This window comes from Mustela putorius, unplaced genomic scaffold (assembly GCF_011764305.1).
Source record: "Mustela putorius furo isolate JIRA1106 unplaced genomic scaffold, ASM1176430v1.1 tig00000731_pilon_pilon_pilon, whole genome shotgun sequence".
Taxonomy (NCBI): Eukaryota; Metazoa; Chordata; class Mammalia; order Carnivora; family Mustelidae; genus Mustela; species Mustela putorius.
In genome coordinates this window covers 2408281-2423056 of record NW_025421461.1, presented here as the reverse complement: position 1 = coordinate 2423056, position 14776 = coordinate 2408281, and the positions used below count along the sequence as shown (strand labels likewise).

Sequence of the window (14776 nt, the reverse complement as noted above, 5' to 3'; positions counted from 1 at the left end):
CCCCATGTACGTGCCCCATGTTCCAGAACTGTCTTCCAGTACTGCTCCCCTAACCTCTCCCCAGGGACTTGCTTCCATGGCAGTAGGCCCCAAGGCCTACTTGGACCAGTGTCCGGAGCAGCAACAGGCAGAGGTGTGGACCTGGGACTTGGCTGCTGTCCTCCCTCCGGGACCCCACAGAGCGAGAAGTCAAGATTTGCTGCTGCAGTGCCTATCAGATTGTCTGTAGGCTCCCGGGGAGTCGCAGCGAGGAACTTTCCATGGCACCCAGCCCAGTCTGACCTCTCCTGCAGCCCGAGCTCCGTCTTCTGTGGGCCCAAGAGAGCCACACCCGGGTACAAGCTAAGAGCCCTAAACCCAGAGCCGCATGGGCTGGGTCTGTGTCCCTCCCTGTTCGTCTGGGTCCTGGTCCTCCATGAGCAGGTCATGGAGCCTCCGGAGCCTCGGTGGCCCTTATCTGGAAAATGGGGAAGCAGGAGACAGGGCACGGCTGCAGGCCCAGCTTCCTCCATCCCTCCACAGAGACGAGCCCTCAGGAAAGTTAGGGGAAGGGCGGGCAGGACCTCCAAGGGAGCTTGCCCTGCCCCAAACCTTGCCCATCTCCCTCGAGGCTATCATTGTCCCTTCAGGGCTCCAGAAAGTTCTCACCTTTGCCACATTCCCTGCACCCGACCCACTGGCCAGTGCTCTCTCCAAATTACTCCCGCGTGCACTGTCCCCACCCTCTGCCCCCTCCCTCCGGAAGCCCCTCACGGGCCCCTCCCACACTCAGCTTGCCCAAAGACAAATCAAGTTCTCTGCATTTCCACAGCACATAGTACCAAAAATCCATCCAGCCAGCCCCAGAGGCCCTGTGCCACCCGTCAGGCAGCCCCGTCCAGTCCCCTTCCTCACTCATCCCTCCCCGGGCTCAGCAGCTCCCTGCCCTCCAGCCTCACCCCTTCCTTCTGCCGCTGCAGACCTGGCATTTTCAACGCAGACCCCTCTCTCCAAAGGGAACCTGACCTCTGCTCCTGCTCTCCTTGTTCTAGAATTTGGCCCCGCCTTTGGGTCTTAACCACACTTCGCTGTTACGAGTATATTGGCCTGTGTACTGATCTGTGGAGAACATTAAGCCCCTTGTAAGGAATGTGTCCATCACCCAGGGCTCACACAGGGCCTGGCGCACAGTAGGGGCTCAAATAGCTACATTTACATATGTGCACGGGCGGTGGGCACAGCAGAGTCCCCAGACCAAATCCAGTCACAGGCCTCGGTACTGTGTTTCCAGCAGCAAAGGTGAGGGATAGGCATATGTCCTGCAAAGCCCAAAAGACTCACTTTCTGGGTCTTCACGGAAAGAATTAGCTGGCCCCTGGCATATCCCTTCCTTCAGTCCCATGAGGTATGCCAGTCACCTAGAAGCGCCAGAGAATCAGGAATGAGCAGAGAGAAGAAACGGGGGAGACAGACAATAGACATTCTAAGTAAATTATTCAGCATACCGGAAGACAGTCCGACTATGAAAAAGAGGGAAAGCAGGTAGGGGCAGGCATCACTGAGAAGGTGAAATGAAAAGAGTCGACAGAGATGAAGATGCGAGCCATGTAGATATCCAGGGGAAGAAGGTTCCAGGCAGAGAACACAGCAAATGCAAAGGCCCGGGGGCAGGATCACGCCTTGTGTGTTCATGGATGTGCAAAGAGGCCAGGGTGGTTGGAATGATGTAGTGTGACAGGAGAGGGACAGGACAGGCGCATGAGGCAGCAGGGGCCCCATCTTGGGGGATCTTGGAGGCCACTGCCGGCCTTCACTCCCGCTGGCCTAGGGTATTGTGCCATGTTTCTCTATTGGCCAGAGGTTGAATGACTAGCCCAGAGCCATACAGTGATGGGTTCTGTGGCCCCTGACCCCATCTGAGAGTCAGGGTGGTGGTCTGAGGGATGGGAGCAAGTGAGCCCTGTGGTCTCTGACCAGACAGACTGCAGCTGGGGCGGGTGCTGAACGTGCAGACAACTGGGGCATTCCCAGGGCTCGGCCCGGCGCAATAAGGGCCTCTGGAAGCCACCTGGGCACGTGCACATCCAACAGTTTCAGCCCAAAGTCATCAGCCAGGGTGGCCCATCCCGCCCAAACCAAGCCAAGGCAGTTAGCATTCCTTCTGCTTCCCCTCTCGGCTTCATCTGGCCACCTGGCCTTGGCGCTAGGGCCCTGGCCTTGACGTTGGTAGACTGCTTTCCATTTTATAGGAGGGTCAGTTGATCCCCATCACGCGTCCAGTCCAGGCTGGCTTCAGCATTGTAGAGCAGAGGTTGGGGCCCCAGGTTGGGAGGCAGAGGCCTGGGTTCTAACTCTGCTCTCCGCCTGATTCACCATGACCTTGAGCAAGTCAAGGTCACTCTCTAGGTCTCAATCGTCTCATCTGTAAACTCGGCTTGCAGGGTGAGATCTCTGTTAGGACGTCCCCTCCTAACACTCAGCCCTTGTGGAGTCCCACCCAGGCCACCCCCTTGAAGCTTGCCCTGAGCAACATGCGACCTCACAGCCGATCAGTAACAGCACGAAGCTGGATGGGGGGGGTGCGGTAAGAGACCACCCGTGTCCACAGGTTGGCCCCACAGGGCCCCACTAGGCACTCCCCCTTCTCGCTCCTCCCCCCTCCAGTCCACCCACTGGTAGGCGTCAGAGCCAGTGGTGCAAAGCTGACTTTGTCGGTCCCCGGCTTCGAGCCCCCAGGGTCCTTGGGTCCTTTGGCTCCTGGCAATCTCCCGCTGCAGCCCTTGAGGTCGGGACTGGGGAGCTAGCAGCCCAAGAGCCAAATGCGGCACCAGGTCTGCTCTGTGTGAATCCGGGAGCATGACCGTCTCTGGTTTGCCCAGTCCCCACCACTCCCCAGGTCTTCACACTGTCTCCTCTCTGGTCCCAGAAGCGTCTGACTTAGAGACACCTAGAATGCAGGCCTCTGGACCCGGACTGTCTCCTGGACACATCCTCCACCGCCCACCCATCTCTCTCTTTGGCCTCTGTTCCCCTCCCCCGTCAGTGTCCCTTTCCCCGTTAGAGCCCACCTAACAGCCCCTGCTTGGGTGTGTGTGTGATTCCCTGTGTATTCACCTGCCTCCTGCCATACCCAGAGCCTGGAGGGCCCAGGCCAGGTCTGCCTGATTTCTGTGGCTCTGGCTTCCAGGAGGCGGCTGGGACGGAGCAGGAGCTGGGGGGCCTCCCTGACCACTTTCCTCTACCCCACCTGCCAGCCCCACCCCCTCACAGACGCCGTGAGAGGCAGGCACAGCCAGCCCTCTTTACGAACAAGCAGACGGAGGCTCGTGTTCTTGTCTGGTTGCCTCCAGCCAGAAGCAGACTGATGTAGGACTCGGGCCCTGGTCCCCACTTCCCCAGTCCTTCCAGAAACGGGCTGAAGGAGGCTGTATGGCTTCGGGGGTCAAGGGCAGAGTGCCCCTGGACTCAGGAGTGAGAGCCAGAAGACATGGCATTACCATGAAGTCACCAGGAAGCTTGGGACAAGTTAGTTCCCCGCCCTGGGCCTCAGTTTCCCTTTCTGTGAAATCAGGGGCTCAGAGAAGGGGAGCCCTAGTAAGGGAGCCTGGATGGACATTTGAGGAGTGTGTTCTGCTCTTACCCTACCGGGGGGACCAAGTCCAGGCTCCCAAGGGAAAGCGGCCAGGAGTGCCCACAAGGGCAGCTCCACAACCTGAGGAGCTGACCAGCCGCAGGAGGGCTCCCTGCAGCTTCTGAACCAGAGACCGCAGGGGCTCTCAGCGCCCCCTAGTGGTCAGTCCTGGCTCATCTTCTTGCTGACCCCCGCCCCCACCGGTGACCACCCTCCTATCTCTGCCTGGAGCAAAGCAGGAATCAGGAAGCCTGCTTTGCCCCCAACACTGCCAGCTCCCCCAACCAACATTCTGGAAGCCCTAGTCCAGCTATTCCAGGCTTACTTTGTGGGCAAGTCCTTGTCCCTCTCTGGGTCTCAGTTTCCCCAGCTGTTGAACAAGAGACAGATGAGAGGATGTCAGGTCTGAGGGGCCCCTGGAGCAGGGATGATTCCAGGCTGTGCTGGCTGGACGCCAGAAGCGGGGGGTGCAGCTCACCGATATCTTGGTGAAGACGGAGAGCATCAGGGACAGGACAGACAGGTACATGCGAATCCGCTGGCCTCCGTAGCGCTTCTGAATGTATTCCGGCATGGTGACAATCTGGCGGAGACACGGGGGCAGGGGCTAGGTACTCCTCTGAGATCCCACCCAGAGCTGCTCAAGGACAAGGCCAGGCCCACTCATTACCGCCCCAGCACCTGGGACTGGACTAGGGACAGAGAAACAAGCTTGGAGGGGCTGTGGCGATGCATCTGAATGAACTATTGGCACAGCTGGGTGGGGAAGGCGGCCGTGACGGACGGAGAGAGAGTCAGCAAGTGGTAGCCACGGAGGCAGGGACCACCCAGTTGGGGCTGCGGGAGTGGGCAGTCGGGGATGGTGTCGCCCAGCGCTGTCACCCAGCTGTGCGGCCTAGCGGTGTCTCACCCATGTGCTCAAGTAGTCAGAGCTTCCTTGCCCAGATACAGCAAGCTGGGGAGTAGAAACCAGCAGGCAAAGCCCCCCAGGCTGAGGTCCTCAGGGACCTGTCTGCATGAGTTGGTAGGCACGTCATTTGAACTAACAGCCCAGCCCTGAGAGCGGCGAGTGGACTCACCTCCGAGGAGATGTAGATGGGCACGAATACCCACGCCAGAGCCAGCAGCACATACGTGGCCTGAGGGGGACAGAGGCAGGGTGAGGACAGCAGGTGCAACTCTCCCCTGAGTCCTGCTCTAGAGACGTAGCCAGGACCAGCGGTCTGGAGGCCTGGCTTGCCAGGAGAACCTGATATGGCCTCGTTCCCTCTCTGTGTGCCTGTACACTGATGGCCCCAGGCCAAGACTAACAGCTCCCCTCCTATCCAGTTGGCATTCTGAAGACCAACCTTTCCCTGGAACTCCACCCGTCTAGACATTGGCCGCCCGGAGTTCCTGGGAGCTGCCCTCTGGGCCAAGGGCAAACTCCAGTGGAGGCCTATCCACCGCATTTTAGGGTGCCAATCCCTCTCCCCACCCCCCAAACCTGCCCATCGGCAGCTCACATTCCACTCGAAGCCCGCCACAGCCAGGCCCCCGGCCGCCCCCGAGCCCGCCAGTCCGATAAAGAGGCCTGAGCCCTCGCTGCTGGCGAAGAGAGAGGCTCCAATCTGGAGGACAGAGAGGAAAAGGAATCAGCTTCGGGCCCTCCCTACCAGCCTCCAAAACCCCCACACTTTGCACAATTCCCAGCACCGCATCCTGACACTCCCAGCTTGGGGTCCCCCTGCCAGCCTCAACCTGTCCCCTCAGTGCCTGCCTGGGGCATCCCTCATCCCCCACACCCTGAAAGGAGGGGCTGGGGGCGTCGGAGTGCACTCACCGGCCACCAGGTCATGTCCCGGCCCGCTAGGAAGTAGCCTCTCACCGTGTTCCTGCTGGCCCGGCATGAGGACTGTAAGAACAGAGGCGGACATTGGAGCCTGGCACACATTGGAGAGAATGTAAAATGGGGCCGTCGTGGCAGAAAACAGCCTGTGGGCCCTCCCAAAGACTTCCACGTTCACGTTCAACATTCACCTCCTTAGCGTGATGACCCAGCATTGCACTCCAACATCTGAGAGAACTGAAAACTGGGTTCACACAAAACTGGTCCCTGGATGTTCAGAGTAGCCCAAAGGGGGATAGGCCCAGATGCCCCCACAAAATGGGGTCTAGCCGCACAATGAAATATTCCCCAGCCACAGGGTGGAATGAGCTTCTGACACCTGCTATGACATGGATGGCCCTCGGGAACTTTCTGCTAAGTAAAAGGATTCAGACACAAAAGGCCACACACGGTAGGATTCCACAGGTAGGAAACGTCCAGAACAGGTGAATCCTTAAAGGCAAAGGGCACAGCAGGGGTTTCCAGGGCTGGGGAATGATAGGTATGGGGTTTCTTTTGGGGTGATGAAAAAGTCTTGGAACCACATAAAGGTAATGGTTACACAGCACTGTGATTGTACAAAATGCCAGCGAATTATATATTTTAACATGGTTTACGTCGCCTCCGTATCCAACGTGGGGCTTGAACTCATGACCCTGAGATCGAGAGTTGCATGTTCTACTGACTGAGCCAGCCGGGCGCCCCAAGCAGAGATTTTTGCGTCTTGGTAAGGACTTTGAGCCCAGGATTCTGAGAACCCTTTGGCCCTTGATTTCTTCTAATATTTTAAAGATTTTATTTATTTATTTGACAGAGAAGGATCACCAGTAGGCAGAGAGGCAGGCAGAGAGAGAGGGGGAAGCAAACTCCCTGCTGAGCAGAGAGCCCGATTCGGGGCTCCATCCCAGGACCCTGGGATCATGACCTGAGCCAAAGGCAGAGGCTTTAACCCACTGAGCCACCCAGGCGCCCCAAGATTTTTTTTTTTTTTTTTGAGAGAATGGTGTGGGGAGAGGGGCAGAGGCAGAGGGAGAGAGAGAATCCCAAGCAGATTCCCTGCTGAGCATGCAGCCCGACTCAGGGTTTGAGTCCACGACCCTGAGATCACGACCCGAGCCAAAATCAAGAGCCAGGCTCTTAACCAACTGAGCCACCCAAGCACCCCTCTTAACTTCTAGTATTTTCATCTCTGATACATTTCCAAGAATTATCAGTCAAGGATTCTTGCATACCTTTTGTTTGGAGCATGGAATTTTGTGCTCTGTAATATAATTTTAAATATCTGAAATCAGGGCAGCTGAGTGGCTCAGTCGTTAAGCGTCTGCCTTCGGCTCAGCTCATGATTCCAGGGTCCTGGGATCAAGCTCTACATCAGGCTCCCTGCTAGGCAGGAAGCCTGCTTCTCCCTCTCCCACTCCCCCTGCTTGTGTTCCCTCTCTCGCTGTGTCTCTCTGTCAGATAAATAAATAAAATCTTTTTTTAAAAAAAACCTGAAATCAGAATGCTTGGGACGAATCCTGGCTCCTCTGCTTCCTGGCCGTGTGACCTTGGGCAAGTTACTTCACTGATGGGCCTTGGTTTCCTCACCCACAATGTGGGCCCTAATAAAAGTTCTTCCCTCACAGGCTTCTGTGGGGTTTAATGAGTTAATAGGAGTAACACTCTGACGATGGTGCCTGGTACCTAGTAAGTGTCTGATGAGTGGTTTTATGGATTTTTCAAGGCCTCACTTAGTGCTGTCTGGACAGGAGAAAATGAAAAGATGTGAACTCGAGAAAAGGAGAAGTATGAAAAGAAGGACCCAGCAGCTGTATTTAGATCTGTTATTTTGCATTCCTTTTTCACAACATACATATCCTAATGGAAAACTGGATCACATGATCTCAATCAATACACAGGCCTCCTTCTACCTGATTTTAACCTCATACACACACAAACATACACACCGTCATATTTAAGATGATTTGTCTGAATTGTCTGGATCTGTCATCCAAAGCTTTTGATATGGGCCCTGCTTGCCTCTCCTGCCTGAGCTTCCATTACTTTCTTTGAGCTGTGACCTGGCCCCATTGAATGCAGTACTATCTAAAGGCTCTCATGGCTTTGGCCAGGATGGCCACATCCAGCAGTGTAGGCTGTGCACTGTGCAACTTCCAGAGCAGCTCTGTTCTTGCCCTGTGATTTTTCCTAACATGTTTTCTCATCTTTCAAGGATATGGTGGGCATTTCAGTTGCCTCCTTCTTGCCTTTCTCTTTCCTTAAGGGGTCTCATTTTTCTAAGCAATTAGCTTGAGTGGTCCCAACCCAGTCTCCCACTCCAGGAGTCCTGACTCACCTAAAGCCACAGACCCTATCACATTCTTTAGCTGTCACACCTGATTCAGGGCAGCTGTGGACTGCTCCTGGCCTCCCAGGAGGTGGAGGAGGAAGCTGGAGCTCTGGGGATACTGGCAGCCATGTGTACCTAGTTAATATTCACCGAGGGCCCCACAGCCATAGAGTTGGTTCCCAGTGCTTAACCTGTATGAAGTGTTTAGTCCCATGAAGTAGGAACTATGATCATCCCCATATTACCAATGAGGAAACCAAGGCTTCCACAGCTAAAAGTGGCTAGTAAGTGATTTGAACCCAGGCTGAGCAGAGGCTGGGCATCTCTCCTCCATGTGGGACACTGGGCTCAGGACAATGCCACACGCAGGTGGAAGCTGTGAAAGTCAATGTGAAATGCACCATAGCCTTGTTGATACTGTGAGCCCCTGGATCCAACTGTGCCTGAAGCCTTATCTATCGTCGGACTTTCCAAGATGGATATCCTTACATTTCCTTCATTGTTCAAGCTCTTCTGATCTAGGTTTTCTGTCACTGGTTAACAGATACCTTAATAGGTGCAAAGGCTCAGCACAAGGTCCTTTGTCCAGGAACATTTCTTTAAAGGCCCTCCCCGGGCTCTCCTAACCCTACTGTCAGAGCACCTCTGCAGGTGCACCTGTCCAACCCAGCTTGTCCTGTCTGCATTTGGGTGATGAGCGCCTGCATCTGATCACTGTGCGATCCAGCTCCAGCACACTCACTCCTCGTCTAGCTCTGTTCTTTGCTGCCGACACTCACAGCCGTCTGGCCAGCAGCACCAGGCTGGGCCCGCATGGCCTGCTTGAGGGCCAGGCCAGAACTTCCACAGCTCCATGGCCACGGCACCAGCCTGCAAGCGAAGGCGAAGCTGGGAGAGGTGAGTTCCAGGCAGCGAGGCAGATGGGCCCCAGTCACCAGATAGCAAAGGGCATCAGGGGCCCCAAACGGTCCCTTAGATGCAGCTTCCAGCTAAATTCCCCACCCCACTCCTCTTCCCTCTTCAGATCCTGCTGACCTCCAGCCCCTGGCTCATCCCGAAAGCCTCCATTGCGGGCGCCCCCTCCTCTGAACTCCCAGCCAGCAACTCTCCCAGAAACAGGATGGCTGACAGCAGAGTTCTACATCCACAGGCCTCCTGTGCTCCTTGGAACCGCCAGGAGCAGTGGGCTGCCTGCATCGCATGGTGTGTTTGAGGAGGCGTGCCCAGAGCGGCAAGGGACTGACTCCAAGGACGCAGAGGGGGGGCCAGCCCTGAGCGGCTTGTGGTCTACGATTCCACCACTGAAGAATCAATTGCAATTACTGATGCTGCCCGCCCCAGCACCCCTAGCCGCCCCCCCAGCATCAGCACCCCCAGCACCCCTGCAACACCAGGACCACTCACACCCTTCCTACTATTCAACCAAGAGCGGTGGCAAGGTCCGTGCCCCTGTAGGCACCTCAGGTGGGAGAATGCCTCTGACTCAGGTACTCGGGGCTTGGGATGAAGTAGGTGGTGTGTCTGAATTTCAGATCGAGACCCCCAAGGCCCAGAATACTGAGCGACTTCCTAGGAGGTCAGAGCTGGGAATGTGACCAGTCTTCTGCCTGGTCACATTCCCAGTCTTAAACCAGGGCTAGGGAAGAGAAGAAGGGATTCTCATTCTCCCCCCAGTAGATGGAGGCCATCGTGTATCACGGCTCAGAGATGCTGGCCTGGGGACTTCTGGGGACCTCTGGGGACAAGGAGGAGGAATCGGACCTCTGCAAAACCAAAGCTGGCTTTGGTGCTCACCTCCCTCACCAGGAAGGCCTCCAAGGTCTGCATTGTGAGTAGACGGGAGGAACGCCTCCCCTATGTGCAGGGACATGGGGGTCACTGGGTAAGTCCCAGATCCCAAAGCGGTGGGGTTCATCCATAAATGGGGCTGGCTTTTGCCCTGCGGCTGTGAGGGCTGGGCGGTAAGCAGAGGACCCGCCTAGGAGGGGTCTCACTACCGCTGCAGTCTGTGAGGGCCTAAATCATGTCTCTTTCTCATTGAAAGTGAAAGAAACTGGCTTAGGAACTAGGCAAGGAGGGCGGACAACAAGATTTTCAAAATAAAGATCCTCAGGCTCTGTGTGCGCCTCTCCTTCTTTGGAGCCTGACCCAGCAGGTGCGGGGAACAACTGGACAGATGTTCGCCCCTCAAGCCCATCTGACACGGAGGAGGGATGGAGGCCAGGAAGAGGACATGCTACGCTGGGCCCCCAGCTTGTCAGCCGCACGAAAGCCCAGGGAGCTTCTCCCTAGGACTACACGTTAGAGAGGACTTCCTCTTCCACCCCTTGTAGCCTGAGCAGCCGCTGCCCAAAGGCAAAGTGGCTTGGTCAAGGTCTTGGACAAATCCACCCCAGGGCTGGGAGGAGGACCCCAGCGGACTCCAGGTGTGCCTCAACTCAGCCTGGCTCCCACATCCCAGTGCCATCCTGGCCAGCCGCCCACCCCAGGCTTCTCACCCATATGCCCACGGCCACGTTCAGGGCGAAATACAAGGTGATGATAATGATGTCGGTCACGCTCAGCTGCGGCCCGGGAGCGTGGGGGTCGCCGGTGGAGTTGTCCGCCACCATCCTGTGGCAAGCACCGGCTCTGAGCAGGAGGAACTGAGGGCCGAGCCAGGTCAGAAAGGGCTTCCTGGCAGGCAATTAATTGAACATTAAACCGAGCGCGATGGTGGCGTCTCCAGCCCACAAGATGACCGCGTGCTGGGAAACGGCTTTCCAAGTGCAGCGCGGGTGTCCCCCAACCCCCCCACCAGTGGGAAGCCAACCCTGACCATGAGTGTAGGGGCAGAGCTGGAAGGGGCTTGGAGGAGGGCAGCCTCCCCAAACTCAGAGAAGGTTTGGGAAAAGTAAAGGGAGTTTAGGGGGTGCCTGGCTGGGTTCAGTCGCTGAAGCATGCAACTCCTGATCTCAGGGTCACGAGCTTGACCCCCAAGTTGGGGGCAGAGCCTGCTTTAAATAATAAATAAATAAATAAATAAATAATCATAAATAAAGGGAGATCAGTGCATCCACAGGCAACCAGATTAGTCCCAGAAAGCGCTGTTACCCGAGGTGTGGCTCGCCCCGTATTTCACTTATATAAAAAGCACGAAGGGTTGGGGACAGATGCCTCACCTCTGGGGACACCATGGTGGTGCAGAACCATATCCTATGGCCACTGGGCCATGAGAGGACTGAGGGGGACTTGGAATGGTGACTCTTGAATCATGTGGCTTACTTCCCACCACAACAGTCCAGCCCCAGAACATGTTGCCAAATGTTTTGCGTCCTTTTTCTTTCTTTTTTTTTTTTTTAAGATTTTATTTATTTATTTGACAGACAGAGATCATAAGAAGGCAGAGAGGCAGGCAGAGAGAGAGGAGGAAGCAGGCTCCCTGCCCAGCAGATAGCCCATTGCGGGGCTCGATCCCACGATCCCGGGATCATGACCCGAGCCGAAGGCAGAGGCTTTAATCCACTGAGCCACCCAGGCGCCCCTCTGCTTCCTTTTTCTAGCCCAGCTGAAACTATCCCAACCCCCTCATTTGACCCTCTGTTCAGGTCCCCATGGTCTCCTCAGGACGTCCGCAGATGGACAAGTCTAGCAGGTGCCTGCCAGGAACCGAGGACGATGCTTGGGCTTTCTGCCTGCTGTCCCATTTGGGGCTCCCTCAGGGTGGGTGGTAGCATATCACGGCCAAGGAATGGAGGCCAGGAGGCTCAGCTGTCTGTCGTCTGGCCATGGGAGGGGCAGAGCTGGGAATCAGATCCAGATTTGACCCCGGATGTCCCCGTTGGTGACAGTGATGGCCCTGGTTCCATTGGAAGCCAGAGAGTCTTAGATGCGTCCTCACTAAGGAAACCATTCTGCAGAGCCTGGTGGATGTCTCCGATGTGGCCCGTGGCTTTGCACAGCGTTTGGAGTTTAACAGGGTCACGCCGCTTTTCCAGAAGGTGTTAATGAGTGAGCAGCACCTCTGGGAACACACTGACCCGCAAAACCCAACTGTGCCTGTTACTCGGTAACCCAAGGTAGACTGTTTAAAGATTACATGCAAAACGAGACAGAGAAGAACAATTAATTCAGTTTCTAGTCAATTCAGGCAGGCTCAGACCGCCCCGTCCCCAACTACACTCATCTCCGGACAACTAGCCTCGCTGAAGGTGCTCACTTTCCAAGCCATTGCTTGAAGCATGTCGTGAAACAAAAGATTATTTGAGGGGTGCCTGGGTGGCTCAGTTGGTTGAGCGGCTGCCTTCGGCTCAGGTCATGATCTCAGGGTCCTGGGATCAAGTCCCGAATCGGGCTTTCTGCTCGGCGGGGAGCCTGCTTCCCTCTCTCTTTCTGCCTGCCTCTCTGTCTACTTGTGATCTCTGTCAAATAAACAAATAAAATCTTTAAAAAAATCATTTAATACAAGTCGGAAGGACCCAGCTGGAGACGATCAGAGTTTATTAATCCAGTCTCCTAGGGATAAAGTGGTCCCCTCACATCTCAGAAGAAAACAAACCATTAGGGATAAATGCCCCCACCCCGACTTCTGATACAAATTCTGGGGAAAAGAAGTCAGGAGGAGTGGGCAGGTGGGACAGGGAGAGGGTGGCAGTGAAGGGTGTGAGAAATTCCACACTTAAGCCCAATCACTTTCCATATTCCCACCCTCTGCTATCCAACAGGACCACACTCGGATCAAACTCTGATGGCCCAGCGCACCCAGGACAGGAATGACAGGACCTGCCCAGCCAGGAAGCCAGCCAAATCACACCTCACAAGCTGCATCTATCCCAAGAGGGAGCCCCCCATGTCATGTTTCCCAACACCACTGCTGATGCCAAATGTGTGGGGTTTCTCCCACACACACCAATGAACTCTCCATCTCTCTAGAGGCCAACTGGGTGTCCTCCCATCTGACTCAATTCTGTCACTAACGACCTGAGTTAGCACAGATCCCATAGTTTAAACACTTAGTCTGACCAAACTGCCCCCCTTTACACAGCAGGTGCAATCTTAGGCCTCCTTGTACTTTGGACTGACCATCTAGAGGTGCTGGAAGTTTCCATGATCCCCTTCTCAGATTCATAATTTGCCAGATGGCTCCCAGAGCTCAGGGAAACTGATCAGTATCAGTATATGATACAGATTGTTGTACAGGATACAGATGAACAGCCAGAGGATCAAAAAAGAAATAAAAGAAAGTAAAACAAAAACTTAGTTTTTAATTGATCTGATAACAATGTGTTCAAAATAGTAATAGCAACAACGTATTTGGTATGTGTGTGTTTGTGTATAAATGAAATGAATAATAGCAATGATATAAGGACAGGAAAGAAGTGTGATTATTTTTTTAAAAGGTAATCACACTATTTGTGACTGCACTTTTATTTGAAAGTGGACTTGGATCAGTGATAAAGTCTTTCATCTCCTCGGTTAATTCCTAAGTATTTTATTCTTTTTGATGCTATTGTAAATGGGATTATTTTTTCCATTTCCCCTTCAGGTTGTCCATTGTTAGTGCTTAGAAATGCAACTGATGATTCCATGTTGACTTTGTATCCTACTGTTTTCCTAAATTCATTTCTTAGTTCTAACAGATGGTGTGTGTGTTTGTGTATGTGTGTGTGTGTGTGTAATCTTCAGGGGTTTTCTAAGATCACATCAGCTGTAAACAGATAATTTTATTTCTTCCTTTCCAGTTTCAATGTCATTCATTCATTCATTCATTCATTCATTCATTTTCTTGCTTTGGTTAGACTTTCCAGCACTACATTGAACAGAAGTCATGAAGGAAGGCATCCTTGCCTTGGCATTAATCTCAGAAAAAAAGCTTTCTCTCTTTCACCGTTGAGTATGATGATCACTGTGGATTTTTCATCCATGGCTTTCAATTATGTTATGGTAGTTTCCTTCTAGTATTCCTAATTTTATGAGTGTTTTTATCATAAAAAGTTACAATTTCTTGAAACACATTTTCTGCAATGAGACGATCATGTAGTTATTCCTCTTCATTCTGTTAATATGGTGTATTACACTGACCAGTTTTCATACGTCTAATCGTCTTGCATTCCAGAAATAAATCTGACTTGGTTAAAGCCTATAATCTTTTAAATATATTCCTGAAAATGGTTTTCTAGTATTTTGTTGATGTTTTATTATCAATATTCATAAGGGATATTGATTTATAGGTTTTTTTTTAAAGATTATATTTATTTGACAGACAGAGATCACAAGTAAGCAGAGAGGCAGGCAGAGAGAGAGGGGGAAGCAGGCTCCCCGCTGAGCAGAGAGCCCGATGCGGGGTTTGATCCCAGGACCCTGAGATCATGACCTGAGCCGAAGGCAGAGGCTTTAACCCACTGAGCCGCCCAGGCATCCCGATTTATAGTTTTCTTATAGTGTCTTTGGCTTTGTTATCAGGGTAAGTCCACCTCATAGAATGAGTTAGAAATTATTCTTTCCTCTTACGTTTTTTGGGGAAAGTTGGAAAAATACTGGTGTTACCGTTTTTTATTATTTTTTGAGTAATCTCTGCACCCAACATGGGGCTCGAACTTAAAACTCCAAGATCAAGAGTTGCATGCTCCGCTGACTGAGCCAGCCAGATGCCTTACTTCTTTGAATGTTGCGGAGAATTCACCAGTGAAACCATCAGATCCTGGACTCTTCTCTGTTGGAAGTTGTTTTTTTGTTTGTTTTGTTTTTGTTTTTTTCAATAACTGATATAATTCTATTAGTTATAGGTCTATTCTGATTTTGTATTTCTTTGTGATTTAGTCTTAGTAGGTTTTGTGTTTCTAGGAATTTGTCAATTTCATCTAAATCATCCAATTTGATTGTGTACAATTCCTCATAGTACACTCATAATCCTTCCTGTTTACTTCAAATCAGTAATAATGTCCCCACTTTCTTTTCTGTTTTTAATAATTTGAGGCTTCTCTCTTTTTTC

At 53.0% G+C, this 14776-nt stretch overlaps 1 protein-coding gene and 1 long non-coding RNA gene across 4 annotated transcripts in view; one reads left to right on the top strand and one right to left on the bottom strand.

Moving 5' to 3' along the window:
• Nucleotides 1-10531, bottom strand: part of SLC5A10 (solute carrier family 5 member 10) — a 58786-nt gene extending 48255 nt beyond the window's left edge. Inside the window, exons 1-6 of one of the 2 annotated variants that reach the window (XM_045083662.1) lie at nt 10305-10531; nt 5433-5504; nt 5116-5220; nt 4690-4749; nt 4089-4193; nt 3936-3980 (exon numbers count right to left, since the gene is read on the bottom strand). In XM_045083662.1, the coding sequence (XP_044939597.1) occupies nt 3936-3980; nt 4089-4193; nt 4690-4749; nt 5116-5220; nt 5433-5504; nt 10305-10418 (501 nt within the window). In that variant the 5' untranslated portion in view covers nt 10419-10531. The remainder of the gene's footprint in view (nt 1-3935; nt 3981-4088; nt 4194-4689; nt 4750-5115; nt 5221-5432; nt 5505-10304) is intronic. The other variant, XM_004776553.3, reaches the window with a different exon arrangement.
• Nucleotides 8373-13400, top strand: LOC106004105. Of its 2 annotated transcripts, XR_001176970.2 has the most exons (4): nt 8373-8703; nt 8831-9270; nt 9481-9634; nt 12510-13400. It is a non-coding gene; the product is annotated as an uncharacterized LOC106004105 (long non-coding RNA). The 2 variants fall into 2 exon arrangements; XR_001176968.2 differs by having other exon boundaries at nt 8831-9634.
• The last annotated feature ends 1376 nt before the right edge of the window (nt 13401-14776 follow it).